Source organism: Aquila chrysaetos, chromosome 10 (genome assembly GCF_900496995.4).
Source record: "Aquila chrysaetos chrysaetos chromosome 10, bAquChr1.4, whole genome shotgun sequence".
Classification (NCBI taxonomy): domain Eukaryota; kingdom Metazoa; phylum Chordata; class Aves; order Accipitriformes; family Accipitridae; genus Aquila; species Aquila chrysaetos.
Window position 1 is genome coordinate 16,547,034 of NC_044013.1, and position 21,005 is coordinate 16,568,038.

General features: G+C 40.6%; 1 protein-coding gene across 7 annotated transcripts; it reads left to right on the forward strand.

Moving 5' to 3' along the window:
* The first annotated feature begins 1,292 nt into the window (after positions 1-1,292).
* LOC115347671 (phospholipid scramblase family member 5-like) lies at positions 1,293-20,496 on the forward strand. Of its 7 annotated transcripts, XM_030029242.1 has the most exons (11): positions 1,320-1,354; positions 3,776-3,817; positions 4,402-4,660; positions 5,278-5,503; positions 8,064-8,215; positions 12,686-12,728; positions 13,578-13,798; positions 14,786-14,947; positions 15,967-16,128; positions 17,053-17,131; positions 17,218-20,496. In XM_030029242.1, the coding sequence occupies exons 4-10, from the start codon at positions 5,491-5,493 to the stop codon at positions 17,089-17,091; spliced, it is 792 nt and encodes a 263-aa protein (XP_029885102.1). In that variant the 5' UTR covers positions 1,320-1,354; positions 3,776-3,817; positions 4,402-4,660; positions 5,278-5,490; the 3' UTR covers positions 17,092-17,131; positions 17,218-20,496. The 7 variants fall into 7 exon arrangements, with proteins under 7 accessions (XP_029885103.1, XP_029885101.1, XP_029885104.1 ...); XM_030029243.1 differs by lacking the exon at positions 3,776-3,817 and having other exon boundaries at positions 1,293-1,354; XM_030029241.1 differs by lacking the exon at positions 3,776-3,817 and having other exon boundaries at positions 1,301-1,354; positions 4,375-4,660.
* Positions 20,497-21,005: the final 509 nt, after the last annotated feature.

Here is a 21,005-nt window from a genome sequence, read left to right on the forward strand (position 1 = left end):
GTAAAATTCACTTCAGCTTCTCAAAATAGATTGATCACAGTACTGTTTACTAAAGTAAGCAGAAAAGAGGCATAAAATGTCTTTTTTTCCAATACACAGTTAAGGCAGTGAACTTTATACGTACCTCCAGGGTGCTCTTGCCACAGAGCTATAAAGTTATTCTCTCTGACACTCCAACCTGATGAATATTAAAGGACATTTACCTGGAGCCAAATAGCTTCAGGATAGATTTTTAAAAATTCCCTCAGAGTGCTCATTAATTAGGGCAAATACACTCAGAGGTGAGAGACCAGTTTCAAAATTTCTTTATGACCAAAGAGAAGGTTTGGTACATGGTTTGGTGCAAGGTACGTTCAGGTCTTGCATGCTGCTTCTTTCTGGCCTTATTTTTGCTTAAATCACATTGGTCTGCTTACATAAATCAACCTCTCTCTTCATGGTCACACTTCCTCTGCTTTTATCCTAAAACCTGTTTAATGTCATTCAAATTGAAATATTTGGGTCTGGGGTAGAATTCACTATTTTGGACTAATAATTTCATGCGGCTGTTTCAGAACTGCTAGGGAAGCAGAATGTGCATGAGGCAGTGCTCACCAGCAGTGCCTACAGCCCCTCTGTGTGTTGTATTTTCATGAGAACAAGACTTTACAGGTGATTTAAGAATAAATAAATAAATAAATAAATAAATAAATGAAACCCCACCACAACCACCCCCCCCCAAAACCCTGACAAAACTAAACCCAAAACACCTCCTCCTCCCAAATCAACCAACCAAACAACCCCCCCGCAAAGCCTTCTCCATCTACTGTGTCGAAATTAGGTATAGAAACTGGTTTATGAATTTCCAGTTGATTGGTCTATTTTGCTGACAACTATATTTAGGCTCTGACCCATATCAATACTTGCTAGGGGTAGCATTAAAATTTCTGATAGATATTGAGTACCCATGGACCATTTCTAAATACAAGTGCTTGAAAGTTTTCTTTCTTGATCTTTCCTTACACGATCATTTTAAGATTGCTCTTTTGATCCCATTTCTCCCAGTTCAGTTAAATGCAAAATAAGTTGTTATTTTAAAGGTTGTATTTTTCTATTAATTCATGCACAACAGTGACCTTGTGGAATAGCAATGGTAAACCTACCATCGACAGACAAACGAGCGAAGCCTGTTCTGTAGCACCGTGTGCGGTATGTGTGCTGTCAGCAGGGGAACTGACTGGTGAGCCAGCCGGTCAGCACTGCTGATGCTGGGATGCTGGCTGCAGTATTTCAACACGACTGCAGATGTCTTTGGAGGGGAGGAGTTACTGTAGACACGAGCTGAAGCAAGACGCCTCACAAACCAAAGTTCAAGGTGAGATCCATACTAGATGGTAGCTGATTTAAGAAATTGATTTTTTTTTTTTCCTTCCAGGGCAGAAAGCAATACTGGGTAAAAATATGTAACCTGGAGCTTCTTATTGCACAGGGTCATAGTCTGATACTTACGCTCACAGTCAGCATTTCTCCCTGTACTAAAGGCAAGTCTAGGAAAGGGAAGAAGGCTATATAATTTCCTATTAAAAAACTGACAATAGCAATGCATTTTAATGCTGGTTACAATTGATATTTTGAGGAAAGGAAATTTAAAATGGAAAAGGGCGTTTGTGATCACCCCTCTTAGCCGCAGGGAAGCTCAGGCGTTGCCGGGTGAGGTTTTGGGTGCCTTCCGTGATGCCTGCATGCTCTCCTTAACCTGCCTGCTGGACAGAACAACGCATCCCTGGCTGCTTGGACCTCAGTAAGAGCAGGTGGGGAGGAGCTGAGCAATCTTGCCTGAACTTGTCTAGACTGGGGGAACAAGGGAAGAGGCAGTTCCTGCTTACCTGGGGGAGCTGGTAGTGATAGAGTGGGGAAAGGGCAGTGTCATCTTTTCCCTGTCGAGTACAAGGGCAAATATCTTGCACCAGGTTTATAGGGAGGTTTTCTGAGCAGCAGGGAGCAGGGCAAGAAATCAAACAGCTTTTCCTAATACTTTGAATTTTGTTGCTGTCTCCCCTTTTTCTCTTGGCACCTCTGACCACTAGTGAAGGTGGGTTTTGTGAAACTGTTGGCAAACTCCGGCTGTGGTGCCTCTAGAAAATAGAAGAGTGATTAGGCTCCAGAAAAGCAGCACCTATGCTGAGCCATATGGTATCTTTGCTCTATTGATCCACCTGGTTGACTATTACTATATGCTTTCTGGAGGAAAATCTGTGTTTTGGCTCTGTGCTGTCTGGGACAATGATGTCTTAGTCCACGGATAGGTTTCCTACAGGCTGCAGTAGTTTGTGTAATAACCATTAACTGCAGTGGTGTTTGTACATCAGCTTAGTGGGGATGGATCCCTGTGCTTTTGGAGAAATGGTAGTTATAGAAAAGATGCAATGTAACTTTTCTTTAAGGAAAAAGGGAAGGTTCTAGTTGTGTAGCCTCCTCCAGCCGAGAACTGCTTGCCCTGATCTGAATAGTCTCGTTGATTTTAATGAATCCATGTTAGCTTGCGCCTTCTGAGGATTTGCCCATCAATTTTTATAAGCTTTACAGCACAAGATGGAACAATTGTATTTTACAGGTAGAGGGAATACGTGTACGCACGCTCAGTTTCTTTTTTTTTTTTTTTTTAACCACCTGTAAATGTGTTGCAGATGTCCAGCACTTTCATACAGAGGAAGGAAGTATACTCTATTTTAGTGCTCAGACTCCTAACAATAGAGTAAATGTAGGCAGTGATCCCCTGGAGCCTTCTGCAAGGGGCAAAGGCAGCGAGCTTGGTGTCTTGGCAGATTTGCCCTTTGGGTGCTGCTGCTCTGCTTCCCGAAGTCCTAAGGACTTCTCTAGAAATAGCTATACACAATGCTTTAAATGTTTGTCCTGATTTCTTGAGTAGTTTTTCCTCTGCTTTTCTAAATAGCACCAAAGTATGGCTGCATTTGTGCCTGGATAAATATGATTAAGCCTTCTGTTCCTGAAGTCCTTAGTAAGGCTGCTTTTAATCACAGCTGGAGCAGATTTGACCAGTATGTGAGTATTTATAAAAAAAAAAAAAAAAAAGTCAAAATTTCAGATTAAAGAAATTATTAAATACATAGCTTTACTTGTCAGGACCTATGCCAATGCAAGGCTAACGTTTACAACTCCTGCAGAAATCTATTGATATGATCTACTAAAATTATTGCTTCAGAATAAAACAGTAAGAATAGGGTAAGAGGGGCCATTGTAAAAGATGGGGAAATTTGTGAAAGAAATGGAAAAACATAAAATGTACTTTAAGCCAAGTTTTATATCTTTCTATTACCTATTTACTGCAATTTTGTAAATAATGCCAGAAAATTAGTTCTTTGGGGCAGAACTGCTTGAGGGAAATGTTTCTTTCATGAGCGGTATGATAATGAAACCTGGCTCCTGCAGATGGGTGGACCTGCCTGTGCCACTGCGGCGGCTCTTGCCTGGGAGCCCGTGCCACGGAGCCAGCAGCTCCCAGCACAGCCAGGCTGGCCTGTCCCAGAGCCCGCAAACGCTGTGGGAATGACTGGAACTCGTCCCTTGTTGCAGGTTCTGAGTACAGCACAGACAAGCTGCGTTGGTGTCCGTGTGCTCTTCCAGGTCGGCAAGCGAGCTGCTTGGACTTCTCAAAAATGCTTTTTAAAAGTCTGAAATGTTTGAAATGTCTGCTTTCAGCATATATTTTTTTAGTGTGTTTTGGCTATTTTAGGCACTTTTCTTAATGTGCTGCACTTGCTTTATGTTTTGACAGGATTACTGGGATTTTTTTTGGTTTGGTTTTCTGGGAGGTAAAGTAGGTCTTTATTCATTTTTAAAAATAGATGACTGCCACCTCATCTGAGTTTTTGTCTGTCATTTTCAAAGTTACGTTTACTGCATTTATCCAGAGCTTTCCCTCTCCTTTTTTCTTCTTTGTTTAGGCTTTGTGTCTGCTCTCCAGGTTAGATCCTCTGCTCCAAAGAAGCACATCTTTGACAGGGAGAAAGGAAGCAAAAACTTTTAGTCATTCTTAATCTTTATTTCCAGTGATGTCAAACTTCTTCCCAGTCCCGAAGGATTTGTTTAGGGCCCATTTTTCAGCAACCAAAGTTTTCATCTGTGGGCTGCCCTCTCCCTTCACCTGGTGTTTCCGGAGGGGGTGCAGCAGGGACCGGCTGCTGGGTCAGGCTGTGCTGCCACCACAGCCAGGGACTTCTCAAGCAGGCAATGATAAACTCCTGGGAAGTTTTGCATAGCCAAATTTTCACATGTTCCATAGGTAGACCTGAAGCCCTTGCATTTACTAATATAGTCAATAAAAATCAGCTTCCATATAATTTGGGTTTTTTTGTTTTTTGTTTTTTTTTTTAGGAGGGGTTTTCTGTATTCTTCCTTCAGAGAATCCTCATCAGCATCTTCCTGAACTGTAAACTCTGGTATTAAATCTGCTCGAATAAGCTCCTACAGACCATTTCAAACCAGTAGGACTTGCAGTAGCAGAGAGAGCAGAAAGTGTCCCCAACACCTCACTCGGCTCCGCTGGGCTCTGTGCATAGGCTCTGCCATTTTTGCAGCCATGCATCATATCTGTCTGCAGATAGCATGTGCGTGATGATCTCCATGGCGACTTGGGCACTTGAGGCAGAAATATGAGCTGGTAAGTCAGGGTTACTCTCCCTCCTCCTCCTCCTCCTCCTCCTTTCCTTCCAGTGCAATGCGGGTGATTACATGTGTTATGTTTTGGTATGGACAGTGCTCGTCTGGAGCAAAGCACAGCCAGTCTATTTTAATTCTCCAAATCCAGTTTAAACAGCTCACACAGATCAGCAGAGCCCTGCATGGGGCAGGGAGGTGGGGGGGTTGCGGGGGGGGGGGGCAGCGGTACAAGGTCATTTTCTGGGTCTGGGTGCAGGCATGACACCCGTTGTAGGGGAGGCTGATACTACGCAGATGGAATACGGTGAGAAATCCAAGATAGCTTTTCCTGCTCTGTGCACAGGGAATGTTGACTGGGGGCCAGCAGTAGGGAAATGCAGGTAATTAGCTCCTCTGTCTTCACTGGATACCCTAAAGAAACAGAAACATAAATATTGAATTACAAAGATAGAATTTGTGTAGTCTCAGAATATATACATACACTATAAAGCAGAATTTTAGGTCTAATGTGTTCAGTTAGCACATTGAAGTTTTGCCTCTTTGTATTCACAAAACACTTTTTCCTCCTTCCATTGGTGCAAACGACTTGAAATGAATAATATTTTTCTTGTTTGTTAGCAGCATCTCCCCCTGTTGTCCACCGACATAAAATGCAGTGTTCTGGAACATGAGAAAGGCAATACATTTCCTCCAGTTCTTTGTAAGCTGATATGAAGTAGACAGACACCTTCTGAAGTTTTGTGCATGCTGTGCTCTTTTTTTCTTTGCTGCAACAAGAAAAGCCTTTTCTTTTAACCTGGCTTCCTTTGAAGAAGTAACTCAGGAAGCTTCATGGCCTCTCAAGGTAAGTGCATCTATAGTCTGTATTTTTAGATCATGTTTACAGAAAACTACAGTCTTGTATGTTTCCAGCAATCAGCATCTGATGAAATGAGAGTTTCAGGCTAAAACCACATCAGCCAAAGCACAGTTGTTTTGGCTTCCTTTAATTTTTCAGCATTCAAGAGGTTCCTAAGGAGACTAAAATCTATACTAGAATGTTATTTGAATAAAATATGTTATAAAACGTTAGCATCTGCATTCAATCAGAAAATTTACTGTTTGTATCTTTGTGTTTAAACCTGTAGGTACAGAATGCGTGGGAAGGGTAGGTACTGAGCCAAGGGTACCACTATTTTTGCACACTTCTTTCCTATTCCACTTCGAAAATACCAAATCAGCAAATGCTTTTCACTTTCAAAACTGGCCAGAGTCCTGATAACCATGTAGGAAAAACAAATATCTGAAGAATAACTGAATTTAATCAGATTACTCCTACTTGGGTTCATCTTTGTCATGTATTGTCTTTTAGCAGCAGCCGGTTGGATACTCAGGGCTATAGGCAAACATTGCAGCAAGCTGATCTAACCAGCCTTCTAAAATCATTTTTTCCATGCTTTCAAATACTTAAACTAAGCAGAAGGACACAAATCTGTTTTTTTCTTAACATGACTGCAACTCTACGGAGGTCACCCTGTTGTGTAGTACAGAGGCAGATGTTGGCCCAGGGAGTTTCAGCAATGTCTATTTACGTTTGCTAAATGTTTACCCCTCTTTGTTGCCCCCCAAATACTCAAGACATTCCTCATTTACAGCACTAAAAGGTATACAGCAGCAAGGAGGTATTACAGCATTGTTATACTCTTGCAATTTACTTTTTTTTTTATTTTGCTTATCTTTAGCCATACAAAAGAGATCTGGTTTTTTATATTTTTAATGCATACTTAACAGAAGGAGCAAAATAATAATGTTGTGTAATATGGTTTTCATAATGAAGGAACTTGATAATATACTTCTTTTAGGGACAAGTAACTCTACAAATTATGTTGGTGCAGAATGCTCACTGTATCATGCGATAACTTTTAAGTTTTCCCACACCATAAATGAAATGGGAAACATCCACAAAAATAGACAGTGTCAGAGTAGCTCGGATTGTCATCAATATTTAATGTATTTACTGTCTGATTTTTGTATAGCTTAAAATTTGACAGGTAGAACTGCAATTTGTTGTCTTTTTTTCTCTTTATTATTCAAGAATAACACTAACACTCGGCCACTTCCTGACATTTCATGTAACAACAAGAGTTACGGCAGTAACAGAACCCTGTGAGGTAAAATGATGCAGAAGAGCATATAAAATATTTATTACCCAGTTATACATTTTTAAAACCCAGCTACAAATTCAAAGGGGTTACTTCTTCTTCCTGTGGTCTCAGACTTTGAAAGCAAGCAGTGGCTGCAAAGAAAAATTAAGATCAAAATATGATTAAACGATGAATCAGCCACAGTGAGTTCAAATAATGCTAAAGGATCTCATTTAAACCCACAACAGCAGAAGAGAGCTTCAGACTTAGAGCCAAAATTCCTTCTGGACCTCAAACCCCATCGTGCCCAAGTATTGTCACACATTAGATAAAAATGATCAGTTTGGGGACTGCTTTACCACCGAAGTGCAGGGGCTCAACTGAACACAAGGATTTGCCGTTTATATGCAGAGAGCTTCAGCTTGCTCTTTCTCATTCCGGCAGAGCCAGTGTTACTGAAGGCTGTGGAAAGATGCTCGTAGTAAAACCAGTGGGAGTTTGTTGAGAATCAAATGGCTAAGGTGATCGCTGCGCTGTGGGAGACGGTGCCTGTGCGTATGAAGGGGGGTGGGCATACAGGTGCCTGTAAGAGTAAATACTCTTGTTACCTTTACAGCACTAGCCAAGGTAACCATCACTGTGTCCTAAAGGTTGTGTTTGCAACAGCAAACCAGGAAACACAGCTTAACGATATCTGATCTTTTCATTAAGATAATAATGAATAATAGACTGTAAGAGGCTGTGTAGACTTTGGTACCAGGGTTGTAACATCCAGCCTGGAGAACCTGAGATCCCTGAAAAGGTTATCTCTAATTAAGAGAAAATATGCATGCCCTCGAGATGTTAGAAAGCATCTTGCTAGAAGCAAGCCCTCAGCAGCATGCAGGGCAGCTCACGGGGAGCAGGGCTGAGCAGCTCGTGCTGAGGAGCTTGTGGCCACCCTGTGTGTGAGCCCAGACCAGCTCCAGCCTTGTCACACAGACTGAGTGCTCGCAAGCTGGCGGAGCGGATTAGGTGCCCTCCAAGACCACGTCTCATGGTTTAGCTTCATCTACGGGGATTCCACTTTGTGTCCCCTAAGACTGCTTTATAAAGTGAACCGGAGTGCTCGAAGTGTGGGACCATCAGGAGATTTGTTTCAGATCCTCACTCATGATCTGAACTAAAATGCTGATACAGTGACAGGCAGAATGTGACATTGTCGTTCCAGTTTTGATCCAAGCAGCTAGCTGCTGTTTGGCCCTGTTAATTTCTGATTTTTTTTTCCTTCTTTTCCTGCAGAATCTCAGGGACAAACCAACCCAATCTTTAAGGATTACCTCCCTGGTTCTTCTGACCTTCCTGAACAGAATAAGCCTGTTGAACCAACAGGTCTCTGGAAGCAGACATCACATGCTCATAACTTGCCACCTGGTCTGGAGTACCTGAGCCAGGTCCTGAATCTTTCCAAATGTTAGAATTGTTTTGTTTTCCTCATAGACTTCTTTGATACCTTGGGGGATGGGGTTGTTTGGTGGTTTTTTTTCTTGGGGGCAAAGCAGGTGGAGATGGAGAGGCTTTTTTGTTGTTTGATATTACTATAAAATAAGGAGCGTAGGAATGACAAGCCCTTTCTTCACTGCTGCCATTCATTTTTATAGAAATCCATTTGTTGTGCATGCAGCTCTCCTTGCACCAAGACCATGGTTTTCTTCCCTCTAGGACTTTTTCTAGGTCATAGTATTACCCCGTCATTGACCCCTCAGTTTCCTTCCAGCTCCTTAAGAGCTCACCCTCAGGGAAATGGCTATCAAACTCTGGCTGGCCTCAAAAAGACTAAACCAGGCAGTGTGTGAGGGAATTGTCACCTCCTTATAACCCTTTCTTTGAGGAACACGAAGGTCTTCTGAGTAAACTCCTTCTGCCAAGGACAGTGCTCTCTAGGTTGGAGGTAAGGTCCTGGGGAGGCAAGCTCCCAAGGAGACAATTGGTGAGGGTAGGCTTGGGTGGGCACACACCCCCTCCCACTCTGTGTGGGGTCGTGGGGCAGGAAAGCGCTAGTGCCTGAGAGAGGGAAATGCCTGGAAATAGAAGTGGGCAAGTAGGTCACAGGCAGGGGAGGGAAAGAGAATGCTGAAGTTTTCTCCGTCTTACTGCTTAACATGTGGCTGTCCACCTTGCTCTGTGAAACCTCTCAGCTCCTGGAGCTCAGACCAGTGATGGTGTGCAGCTCTGCTCCAGAAGTTTCATCTCTTCCTGCATTTTTTTACTGGGAGGGTCACTCCCTGCTACCGCTTTGACACTGACTCCAGTTTGCATTTCACATGGGGCTGGATTCTGCCACTCTCATATATGCTGAGTAACACGTCATACACCCTGCCTGGTATGGGCAGGGACAGAATCAGGCCCCCAGTGTTGTCAGGTTGTGATTCTGGTACACATGCTTCTGCTGTGTTTGTATTTTGGTGGTGCTGGAAAACGTTTAGTTTGCTCGAGGTCTGTATTTTAGATATAAGTTTCTGGTAGTTTTGTACAGAAGCAGGAACTGAATGCATTTTATATTTGGAGCTAAGTTACCTAGATAGCTAATGAAACTGAGATGCGCTTCAGAAACAATCTTTCATGTGGAGTTATGATTTTCATTTCATGGTGCCCATGCACAAAATGATATGTGTTGTCAATTACATGAGCATTTGCTCACAGACTGTGGGAGCTAGGTTTTTCAGTCTAGAAGTGATTGTGATAGTAAATACTTGGCAGGTTACATATTCAGTCTCGTGTACAAACATGAATTATGCCTCAGATTTACCTATACAATGTGGGCAAGCAAATTCTATTACTCCATTTTATAGAAGCTTTATATCTGACATAAAGACAAAAGAGCAAGTTGCTGTCAGAACTATAACTAGAACTCAAGACCTCACTCATGCTTGTTCTCAGCCCAATAACCATGTGTCTGTGCTGCAGCTAATTATTCTCAATTTTCTCTGCAGTCTGAAAAGTGGAAAGCATGTGTGCAATGCTGATTATTGGCATATACCCACAGCTAGAGTTTCCGTGTGTTGCAGAACATTTTGGTGAGCGATGCTGAAGTCATACTGGCTGTGTGACTAATGAAACAAGCTCATACAGGATAGATTGGAGCAGAAAGGAGATCCGACCAGCAGGGAGAGGGCTGCCTGCAGAATGAGTGTGGGATTCACAGCTGCCAGGGTGTTCCCTTGGGATTTATCCTGATGGACTAAGAGACTTTCACGTAATGAAATTCTCAAATGAATGAAGATGTTTCTAGCAGAACTGGGTATTGTTGATGCCATTGGGAAGACTGGAATACTGTGTATCCTTCTGGTTGTGTGTGTATTGGGGAAAGGTGGGTCCAAATTGTAACAGGCACAGACAAGTGCTACTAGAAGGACGTGGGGAACAGAGAACCTGCTTTAAAACAAGACTGCGAGTGTTTCATCTTTAGACTGAAGAAACACTACCAGAGAGGGTACCGTGACAGAGTACCTAGAAGAGTAAGCAACCTGTGGGACAGACAGACATTTAATTTATAGGATTATATCACCGGAAGAAAGATTATATAGAAAATAGTTGTGAATAAATACAGGAAAACAAATAGAAATGAGGTTCTGGGATTATCTCCAGCAGGAGTAGGGAAGATAGCTAGATAGATTTGAGAAAGCTGAATATATTTCTTAATAAGACCATGATATGTTTGACTCTGAAACAAGGATCCAAATTTAGTGAATCTCAAAGAGATCCCTACAGTCTCATTCTAAACAGCAACTTAGGGACACAGCATATAGTGTTGGATGACAGGAAAAGAAAATATCTGTCCTGTATGTTAAGGCCAGACAGCAATATTTCACTCTGCAAATACAGACCCAGAATCAGTCAGGCTCAGGAGCGATTCACTCAGCTGTTCAAGGTGCACCAGAGAAGGGCAATAAACTGTTTCTGCCTTGCAAATGGATACCATACTTTCTATCACTATCACAGAATTGACACTCTTTAAACTTCCTATGAAAAAAGTTACCCAAACCTCATTAGTATCTTCCAGATCACAGCCATAGTTTGAGGAATTGTCCAGCGTCCATCACAAAAATCGAAGGAAACTTTTACCATAGCAGGAACAGACAGATGAGACCTCGGAGAAGAATTTTCCAAGTAGCACAACAGCATGTTGTGCCACCATTCGGGCTTAACCAATTTTGTAAAAAGCTTCTTAGTTTAGACTTGGTTAGACTGATCACATGTAAATTTAATGCCCACAAAACTGAATACTGAGAATTAGATGTGTATAAGGAATTTTAACATTTCTGAGCTCAGGAGGACTCAGACCCTTGTGTAAACCAAAGGGCTTTAGATGCTTTCAAATGCAAGTGCAGAATTCCCTTAATCCACAAGTGCCCCAATAAAATAGCTGCATTGCAGAAATCAGTGAAAGGCAAAACAAGCCTAACAAGTGGTACAGCCACGTTGTCTCAACACTGTTCATACAGTGTTCACAATAAACCAACACACAGATCAAAATCATTCAAAGCTTTTAACAGTTCAGGCACATTAATTTTCTTTCCCCTGTGAAAGTCTATGTGGGGCAAAGAAATCCATATTAAAATCAATACTAAAATATTAAAATAGCCCTACCATCTTTAACTTGTTTATTCTTTTTTCATCAGCAGAGCACTTCCCATGAGCTCCAAGAGTTCACTCCTCTCATGAAACCTAAACAACAAACAGCAAAGATTCTTGGGAGAAAATTTTTAAGTCCAAATATTTTTTATTATTTCAATTACTGGCATGCACATTTCAGAGATTAATGAAAGGGATAACGAAGTTTCTCTTTTACTAGCTTTTCTTTGCAGCCTGAACTAGCTGCAGGAGATGACTAGAATTGACAAATGGCTGCAACAGTTTGAATACGTACCAGGCAAGATTTATCAATTGTAAAATATACAGACACTGAAGAGCTGTGACATGCTGGTCTCAGAAGGTTGATGTGTGCTTTCTGTCTGCAGCTGTGAGTAATGTCAAAATCCTGTGCCAAGCGTTTGCCCATCAGGAATTTAAGGAAAAGAGATTAGCAAAGCCTAAACTATCACATAAAACAGGCATAAAAAGTCACATAAAACTGAAAAGTAGACTGAAATTAAGTCTTGCTGGTTTTATAATACTAGTGACTGTTCTCTAAAAAAGAATAATGTTAGAGGGATGATAAGCACAGCAAAGGTGGGTATCATGGCAAACGTTTTTTCTCCTGCATTTGTAACCAGCTCACAGGGGAAAGCAGTTGCAGACAGCCGAGGGTTTCTCTGGGGAGCTGTTGTTTTGCTCATTCTGGCACCCTGGCATGACCGTTTGCCAGATTCAGGGTGCAGAACTCCTGGTGCCTGAGATCAGAGTGTTAAAGCTCGCGTGTGCCGTCGCTGGCATCGCCCAGTTGCCTTGCTGGGCTGCTCCAGTGGGCCCCTTTGGGATGTGGCTACAGCACGTTTTGAGCTTCAGCCCAAACTCATTCACTCCTGCACCGCCACAGTGCCCGGCACTAACCTTGGCTTTGGGGTAAGGGTCTTCCCCTCTGCCAAGACCAGGAGGGAGGAACAGGAGTGAGAAGTGGCTCCTGCTTCTCATATACATCTTTCCATTGCTGTTGTTTTCCTCATTCCCCCAGTGAAGATTATTCTTCTTCAAACGTGCGGGTGAATTACATGACCACAGCACCCAACGTCACACTCTTCAGTCATCATTTCAGAGAGACATCTAAAGTGTGACTTGAGATAGCCCTTAGGCACCCAGCTTGTGCACCTCTGGAAGTAAAGAAATCCTAATAACAGGAACATAAACACTAAAAATAGGCAGGTGATTACCGGCAGCCTCAGACCTTTCCAACACTCACCATCTTGTTTATTTTTTTTAAACAGCTGGACCGGATAATTATTCATCAGCAAGTGGATCTTCTTGAAGGTATGTGTGATCCTTGTTGCTCTTTGACAGTGCTGGTACACAGATGTCTCCAAAAGGCTTCCAAGTCTTGCCCCCACCTTGCTGGAGTCATTGGAAAGCCTCCTGCTGACCTTGCATCAAGGCCTGTAATGTGATGTTAGTATGGTGAAAGCTCACTTTCTTTGTGCCTGTTCTGCAGCAACCCAATGAGGAAAGATTACAGTGAGCAATCTCTACACCAGTCCTAAATTCTCTCCTTCAGACACCTCCCTCTCAAAGTTATTAAAGTTTAACCATCTTTCCAATCCATGGAAAAGTTTATTGTCTTTAACAATAATTAACATGCTGTGAGAAACAAAGCAAATAAAGAAAGGAAGGTCAGAAGGCACAAAATGAAGCATGAGAGTTTCTATTTACATCATTCCTCAGAATTTCAAAGTACTGAACGAGTATTAAGTTCTGCAAGTAAAATGTTTTTTAATGCATTTCTCCCATTCAAAATGTTTTTGGCCTGATTCTTGGATACCTCGCTGGGTGAAAGTTTTGTCACTGAAGTGGGACAGCATCATATTGTTACTTTTCACAGATGATCAAGTAAGAAAAAGCCCAAACCAAAACTCAGGATCTGAATTCTGTTTTGTGATATGTGCTTTAGTGTATAGCAAATCAAAGTCTTTGAACTAAAAGTTCCTTCAAAATACAGACCTGACATTATTATTTCCTTATAATTGTGTATTTTCCTTGTGTCATTCTTTCAAAACAATTTTTTAAACACTCTTTGTTCCACAGGTTTTTAGAATATATGCTGATACATATATATATATACTAACTTTATACTAAGGCAATGTTCTACTTGTTTTGCTTTATTAGCCATACTTGGCACAGAGACCTCCAGCAAATACGAGATAAAAAACCATTTGGGACAAAGAGTTTACTTTGCAGTAGAAGAAAATGATTGCTTTGATCGTAACTTGTGTTCGCCTATAAGGTCTTTCACCATAAGGATTGCTGATAACATGGGCCGAGAAGTGATTACAGTGAACAGACCCTTGAGATGCAACAGCTGCTGGTTCCCCTGCTTCCTGCAAGAGGTGAGTGAATCCTAATTGCCTTTTGTCCGAGCATCTCGCATTATGTGCACAGTATTAATGAAGCCTCACGCAACCTCTGCGGGGATGGCAGGAAGGAATTCGCACCCACCTCTCAGCCTGGAGGACTGCGTGGAGACCTTCGTTTAGAAGTAACTATTGCTAAACGAAGCCCTTTTGTGAGTTACATTCCCAGCACGGCTCCTCCCTTCCATGGGACCTTACTTTCCTTACATCTCAAATAAAGCTTTTGTGTCTGATGATACAGATGTCTCTCCAGTCAGGTAACACCCCAAAACACTGCTTGCCCTGACACAGACCAAGGTCCGTTAATGCTACAGATGGAAATCACCCACTGTCCTCCCAGAGTGTGGAGGAGCCCTGGAGGGCACTAGTGCGTGTGGGTACCACTGGGAAGCAGCTCTCCGAGGAGGCCGATGCTTTGCTTCGCGGCTCTGCCTCTTCAAGGCCATATATCTCTGGAAAATTGCAGAACTCGGAAATAAGCTGCTTTGAGTGAAAAATGCAGATCCTATAGAGTATCAGATCTTTTCTCCTTATTTGTGACTCTCCTTTATTCAGACATCTTTCTTGGTTTATGAAAATGTTTTATAGGTTAACTCATCTACCTACTTTCTCAGTACTGCATCAGGGTTTTAAAAAAACAGGTCTTTGGTAGCATAGCTACTATATAAAAAAGGTTATAGGATACTCACTGATTACAATAACAAAAACTTTTCACAGCATATGGCTTTTATCAAATCTTAAGATCTTAGCTTCTGGTGCAGCTTTTAAGCTTCATATTGTCCACTATATTTAAAAACACCATTAGACAGCCTTGTAATATCCTGTTCACAGTTTGGTAAAATTATATATAATTATATTCAATAAATAAATATTTTGTCATTATATAAACAATACACTATTATGGAAAAATATACTAATATAAAATTAGTTTATAAGATTTTTTTGTTTTCTTTTGTTTGCTAGTTAGAAGTTCAGTCCCCACCAGGTACAATAGCTGGGTATGTTGTACAGAACTGGGACCCCTTTCTGCCAAAGTTTACTATACAGAATGAAAGTAAAGAAGATGTACTAAAAATAATTGGCCCATATGCAACCTGTGGCTGTTTTGAAGATGTTGACTTTGAGGTACGTTTCTTACTACTTTGAATAAATTTCTCACTCAAAATTCCTCTTATTCTACCCTTAAAAATATTAGGTACGTTGCTATAATTATGGAACAGGAGAACAACAATGTGCATTGGAGTTCCTGACTTGTACTCTCAGATACCTACAGATGTTTTCTGGACAGGAGTGACAATTCCTTGAGGGAAATAAACATGTCACTAAGTGAAGTCCTGGTCCTCTGCAGTCCATGAGCAGTAAACCATTGATTTTGATAGGCTCAGGGTTTCATCCCACATGAATTTACTGTTACCTGACACATGGTCCCTTGAAGCCTGTGGCATTCAATCTGCTGCCTTCATTACTCTCAGACTGAGAACCATGGGCAGGATTACTGCCCAATATGTCTACATCCATTTGACAACATTGATCAGGAGAAAAATAATTCTGAGGAGCCATTGAGATATTTCAGGGATGAGAGGGAGAATGGGAGATGCTTAAAAAAACCCTGGGCAGAGTTTTGTGATGTGAACAAAGCGCTTTGCCTTAGTTAAGGAATTGTAAAAGAGCTTCTGTGTTGATCAACTTGTTAGCCAAATCAGAAGACTTCAGGGGGTACTGTCCAAAATTTCAGTATACTCTGAGAAACATGCAGATGGCTACATAATTGAGAACATACCTGTCAGTTGTAGGGGACAGCAGTCCATAGCAATGGTACTGCTGTGACTTTGAGCATATCAGAAACACAAGACAGGAGAAAAAAAAAATCATTGTGAAAGAAGAGCAAAAGTGGTATAAATGTTCACAATTGCTTTCCTCCACTTTTCTGCCAGCTCTAAAGATGCTGATGTTTCCAAACTTGAGACCCTTTCTTGTGTGCCACTCCTAAAGGCATATCTGACACTAATAGAGCACCTCAATGATAAGAATAAAAGAAGAACCTGACAACTATAGCATACTCTGTGTGGCAGGGCACAGTCATTAATTCTGTGGAGATATAATTTACTTACATTTAGGCGTATTCCTGTTTTTTATTTGTGCAGGTGAAAGCTCTCAATGAGATGTCAACGATTGGCAAAATTTCCAAGTACTGGTCTGGATTTGTAAACAATGTCTTTACCAACACCGCCAACTTTGGGATCCAGGTCCCTGTAGATCTTGATGTGAGAATCAAGGCAGTAATGATTGGTGCTTGTTTCCTCATTGTAAGTATGCAAAACCAAGAGGCAGACTTATAGAGGCGGGCAGACTGGGACCAAAGGGGCCTTTACTATCAGCTGTGATCCTACAAAGGCATAAGTGGAGTAGAAAGCCAAACCTACTACCTAAAAGATAAATTAACTGAAAACCTTTTAATTTTTATGGCTGCTTTTGTTTTTTATTTGCTGAGCATGTTTAGGTTCCTAAATTTTTGTTTATTAAACTGTTTAAATAGTATCCCACCTGTAGTTCAATGTTTTGCATGGCAGGATCAAATACCAACATACGTGTCAAACTTACCAAACTTCCCCAAATCCCTTATCCATTGTGTTTGAATGGGTGTAGGAACCAGAACAACAGTTCTGTTATTTCTAACTGTAATTTCAAACCGTGAGTGTCACTTTAATAGTTCTGTCGAGTGTTACATGTAAGACTTCAAGTCATATAAAATTTCCTAAAAAATTCCCTTGTGAAGATAATCGTAAGGTAAGAATTATATGAAAAGGAGAATACTCACTGCTAGGGGTAAGGATGAAGTTAAGAAGCATGTTTCCTAGAATTACAAATTTATATTTGCTGTGTACCTCTTTTGCCAACACTAATGGGTTAATATTAACGTGCAATGGTTTCAAAATAATCTATGATACATCAGAGAATATAAAACAAAAGGACAAAACTATTTCAATTATTTACTGCTTTGCTTTAAAATAGCAATGATTCAGAAATTTTGCTTTTATTAGGAGAGAAATGTAGCTCTCAAAGATTTTTGGATTGTGTCCTCCAAAACTCCTCTTGCTCAGTGGCAGAGTAATAGAAAACGATTGACTAATCTAATAACTTTTTGTAAGAAAAGCTTACAAGTAAGACTTTTGATAGTAATTGTTGCGTTTTTGTACCTTCAATATTATTCACAGTTTGTTTATTTGTAGGACTTAATGTTCTTTGAAAACTCTTTAGATGGATTATAACAAGATGACAGAAACAATAAAATATGCAGAATGTGTTTCAGTAAGTAAAAATGAACATAAATTGATCTTCTTGCTTTGAAGACTTATATGTTAGATACTTTCTAATTCTTTTTCATTTTCTTCCAGAAATCGCTTGAGCTTTGGACATGATTTTGAACTGCACAAATCCTTGTTCCTTATAGGAAAAGATAGGGAGATAATGATAATGTTTATTAAAATATGTCTCATGTAAATAATAATTTCCCACTTACATTTTATGTGCGTTGTAGCTAAACACATACTTTTCACACAGAGCACCGTTGCTTTGGAACAGTACTATTTTCTTCCTTCTCTTTTGATGTTCCTGCATGGGAAATCATGAAAGATTAGATGAAGGCTTGCAGCGTCACTGATGAAAGGCTATGTTTAGAGAAGCCTTTGATGTTTTGCAAGTCCTGGTACCAGTTACTAACCACATGAGGATGTGTTCTGGGGGTTTTGCTTTTTCATAATTTTAGAAGTAATTTTCTGATTTGTTATTTAATTAATAGTAACAAACTGAGATTGAAAGTAACAAATATAAAGACGTCACCCGATGGGAAGTTCAGGATGTTATCTGTTTCAGTGAGTTGAAAGAACGGAAGTTATGTTTGCTAGTAAATTAATTTTATGGCAAAGATTTGTTTAATGAGTGGCAGCCAGAAATTAGGCTTTCAGCACTAGACTTCGGAATGTGAGCTCTATTGAGAAAATCTGGTCTTCCAGTATTTTTATTGAAGGCAGGCTATAAGGTTTGAGAGGTGGTCCTCTATGTGCTAGAGGCGCACAAATCACTTCACTTTGAACTATCCAGTGTTAAGGATTCTTGCTCCCATCCACTCAAGACGTTCCTTAAAAGGTTTGTTCCTCTTTATAATATCTGGTGATTGGTAACTTTTCAGTCAGACTTGCCTGAGAGCAGTCTTTAACAGAATTATTCTTTTCCTTTGGCAAGCTCAGGTATTTTCTATGATAGGATTGTGCAATAGGAGCTTTTCCTATTTCAAATAGCAGTTTTACATAGCTGTTCACTCCTGTAGTCACGCCTCATCATACTGTTCCCAAACATTCCCACCGACAGGCTTTTACTAATACAAGCTTCCTTTGTAGGAACATCCATGATATATATATGCAAGACAGAAACCAAAACATTTTTGTTGCAAAATATTTGCTGTAAGAACTTGCTTATGCCTCTCAACAACTCCAGTGGTCCTTCAAGAAGCAAACAAGTACCGTACAATATTGGTAGTAAAAAAAAATCCTGTCATAGTCACTGGTCAAGTTTCCAAGGGGAACATTTTACAAATCACCAGGAAAGCTTGATTCTTTTTTTTAAAGTGAACTAGTAATTCAATTCTTGCAAACAACCAACACATCAACGGAAAGGAGAGGAGATAATGAATAATTCATAAAAATGAAAAAGAGCTAAATTTATCAGGTGATTAATTCTCAACAAATATTTAGACTAATTTTAAATTAATGTTCATGGATATGAATTCAAACACAGTGAAGTCAGGAAGTTGCAACTAATGTTCCCATAGTGAAATTAACTCAGGAATGCTTATAGATTTAAACAGTATGTTTTAGATTATATACCACACTTAGGTATTTATACAGATTTACATATGTCTTGAAAATAATTGTGGTTAACAAGCTCTGACAATCATCATTATCTGTTAACCATTTCATTACTGGCTCTCGCTGTGATCCTTAGCAGTGCAATCAGGCTGCAATCCGCAGAAGTTACAAACTCACAGGGAACCATTGCTGTCACCTTTCCCAGGAGGAAGCACCCTGTGAGCTTCGTGGGCAAGAAGCTCCCTCGTGTGGAAATTTATAGTTTTGCAGAAGAATACAGATGACTGACGCCAATTTGCGATTCTTACTAGTTTCACACTGGCATCATTCTGTTAAATTCAGTCCTTTCACTCCTGACTAATGCGTATTGAGAAAAAGAGCCAGATTTTTATATTGATTTTTCTCTTTAAATCCCTTTGCCATCTTGGACAGAAGTGACTATTATTGTAGCCAACAGTCTTGGGTCTCATATAAACCAGTACTTGCGCTGTTGTTGAGTTATGTGTGTCTGAACCCATGGCTGAATGCAGTGCCTAGTGAGATCAGCAGGCTACCCTGCTATCTGCCACTCTTCCTCTGCAATTTCTAGCCTTCTTATGACCCTTAAGAAGCCAAAGATGTCTTTGAAGCAAATGTGTCCAACCACCACTGAGGTCAATACAAAATAGGGTCTTATTTACCTGCAGGGCTGAATTTGGCTGTGAGGGTCCACATATATACCTTGTAGGTAAGCAATACATGTGTATATTTTTATATATATTGCAACCAGATGATAGTACTGTATTTTTTGCACTTAGTGACTTGCTATTTTGTGTGTTAGTACAACTTTTTTTTTTTTAAGTCTAATTCTTGCATATGTGTATGGGTATGCTCGAATGCCTCTGTTTACACCCGGAGGCAGCTTCTGGGCTGTGCAGGAACAGGTTCAGTCCCCGCACAAAACAAAGCACTGGGGCTGGGATAGCTCTTGCTGGCTAGAACTTCCTCAGCAGCCTGCTTGACCTTGGTCCCAGCCTTCAACATCCTGGTAGAAATTCAGTGCCAGTGCCAGCACTTCTTCAACTGGAAGCTCCTTCATCTAAACCACCGCTGCCATACGAGGGCAGGTATTCTTCCTCAGCCAAGATGATGGAGTTCTGCATGATGCTACTAAAGAAAAGCTAACACATACTAAGATTTTTAAAACCTGCAACTCTAACTAGTAACTCTTTCTTATTAATAGCAATGTGTTTCACATTATGGGAGCTGCATATACTCGTTACAAATCTCACCTTTCACAATTCCCCCACGGGCTAGGAATGACTCTCCAAAGGACAGTTCAGTATTCCCCAAAAAGGGACAGATACTCTCTAAAGGAGATTCATGTCCTGAGCATCTTCTAGAAAGAAACATGATTGTTCTAATGAAACAGAAATTGTACTTAATCCAGCCAAGCAAACAGTTTCACACTTGATCACTAGCCAAATTGTAAATCTTTGTAGTACATCATTCTTGTGTTCAGTAGATGGCAGCAACAGTTCATTATTACAATATTTAGATTTCCACAGATTACAAGCTGTACCCAAGATGCTGATTAAAGATCAACACGCCTTTAACCGCTAATTGATTTCTACCCTTAACTGGAGGATTTTATTTTCTTTGTCTGTTATTAAACCTTTGTCACACGATGTTGGGTTATCTTTATTGTCTGCAACTTACATCTGAATTATTGGTGACTGATATTTTATGAGATATGGTAGATGCGTGGGCAGATCCAGTCTACCACAAAGTGAGATCTTCTGGTCAGCCCAAACCCTATTTTTAGCACCTGGAACATCTACTCCAGCTTCCACAGGTGGACAGAAGAGAAGCCCCAGCCCCAGGATGTTCCCCATCTTTTGCAGAAACAGAAAGTGCTGTGTCTAAAGGAGTTGCTTTGCAGTGGGATCCCTAGAAATGTGTAAGGTTTCTATGGGTAAAATAACTTTGCCCCCATGTCACATCATCACAGTTGATCACTAGGTGCTGTCCTGGGGCAGAGGGATGGAAACCCCCTGTAGTGCTGCAAACCCAGATGACACCAGTACCTGGGAAGGAGCTAGTTTGTCCATGGGAAGATCAGCCGCTTTTTGTAAGAGAGTGGCAACATAACATATCTGTAAGTGCTGAGACGTTTTGGTTACCTAATAATTTGGTGGACGCAAAAGTACTTCTCTTCATAGACTTTGATGTGCATATTGAAAAGACCTCTTATTGTTTCAATTGGTTTATTTATTTTAGGATTAGACAAACCTAGAAATGATCCAAAATATAAATTTTCTAATGGAGTTGTCTAAGTG

Excerpts from the sequence above, each read along its gene's own strand:
- LOC115347671 (XM_030029243.1), top strand. Across the intron at positions 8,216-12,685 it reads GTCTGGAGTACCTGAGCCAG|CTGGACCGGATAATTATTCA; the intron begins GTCCTGAATCTT and ends TTTTTTAAACAG. Across the intron at positions 12,729-13,577 it reads GCAAGTGGATCTTCTTGAAG|CCATACTTGGCACAGAGACC; the intron begins GTATGTGTGATC and ends TTGCTTTATTAG.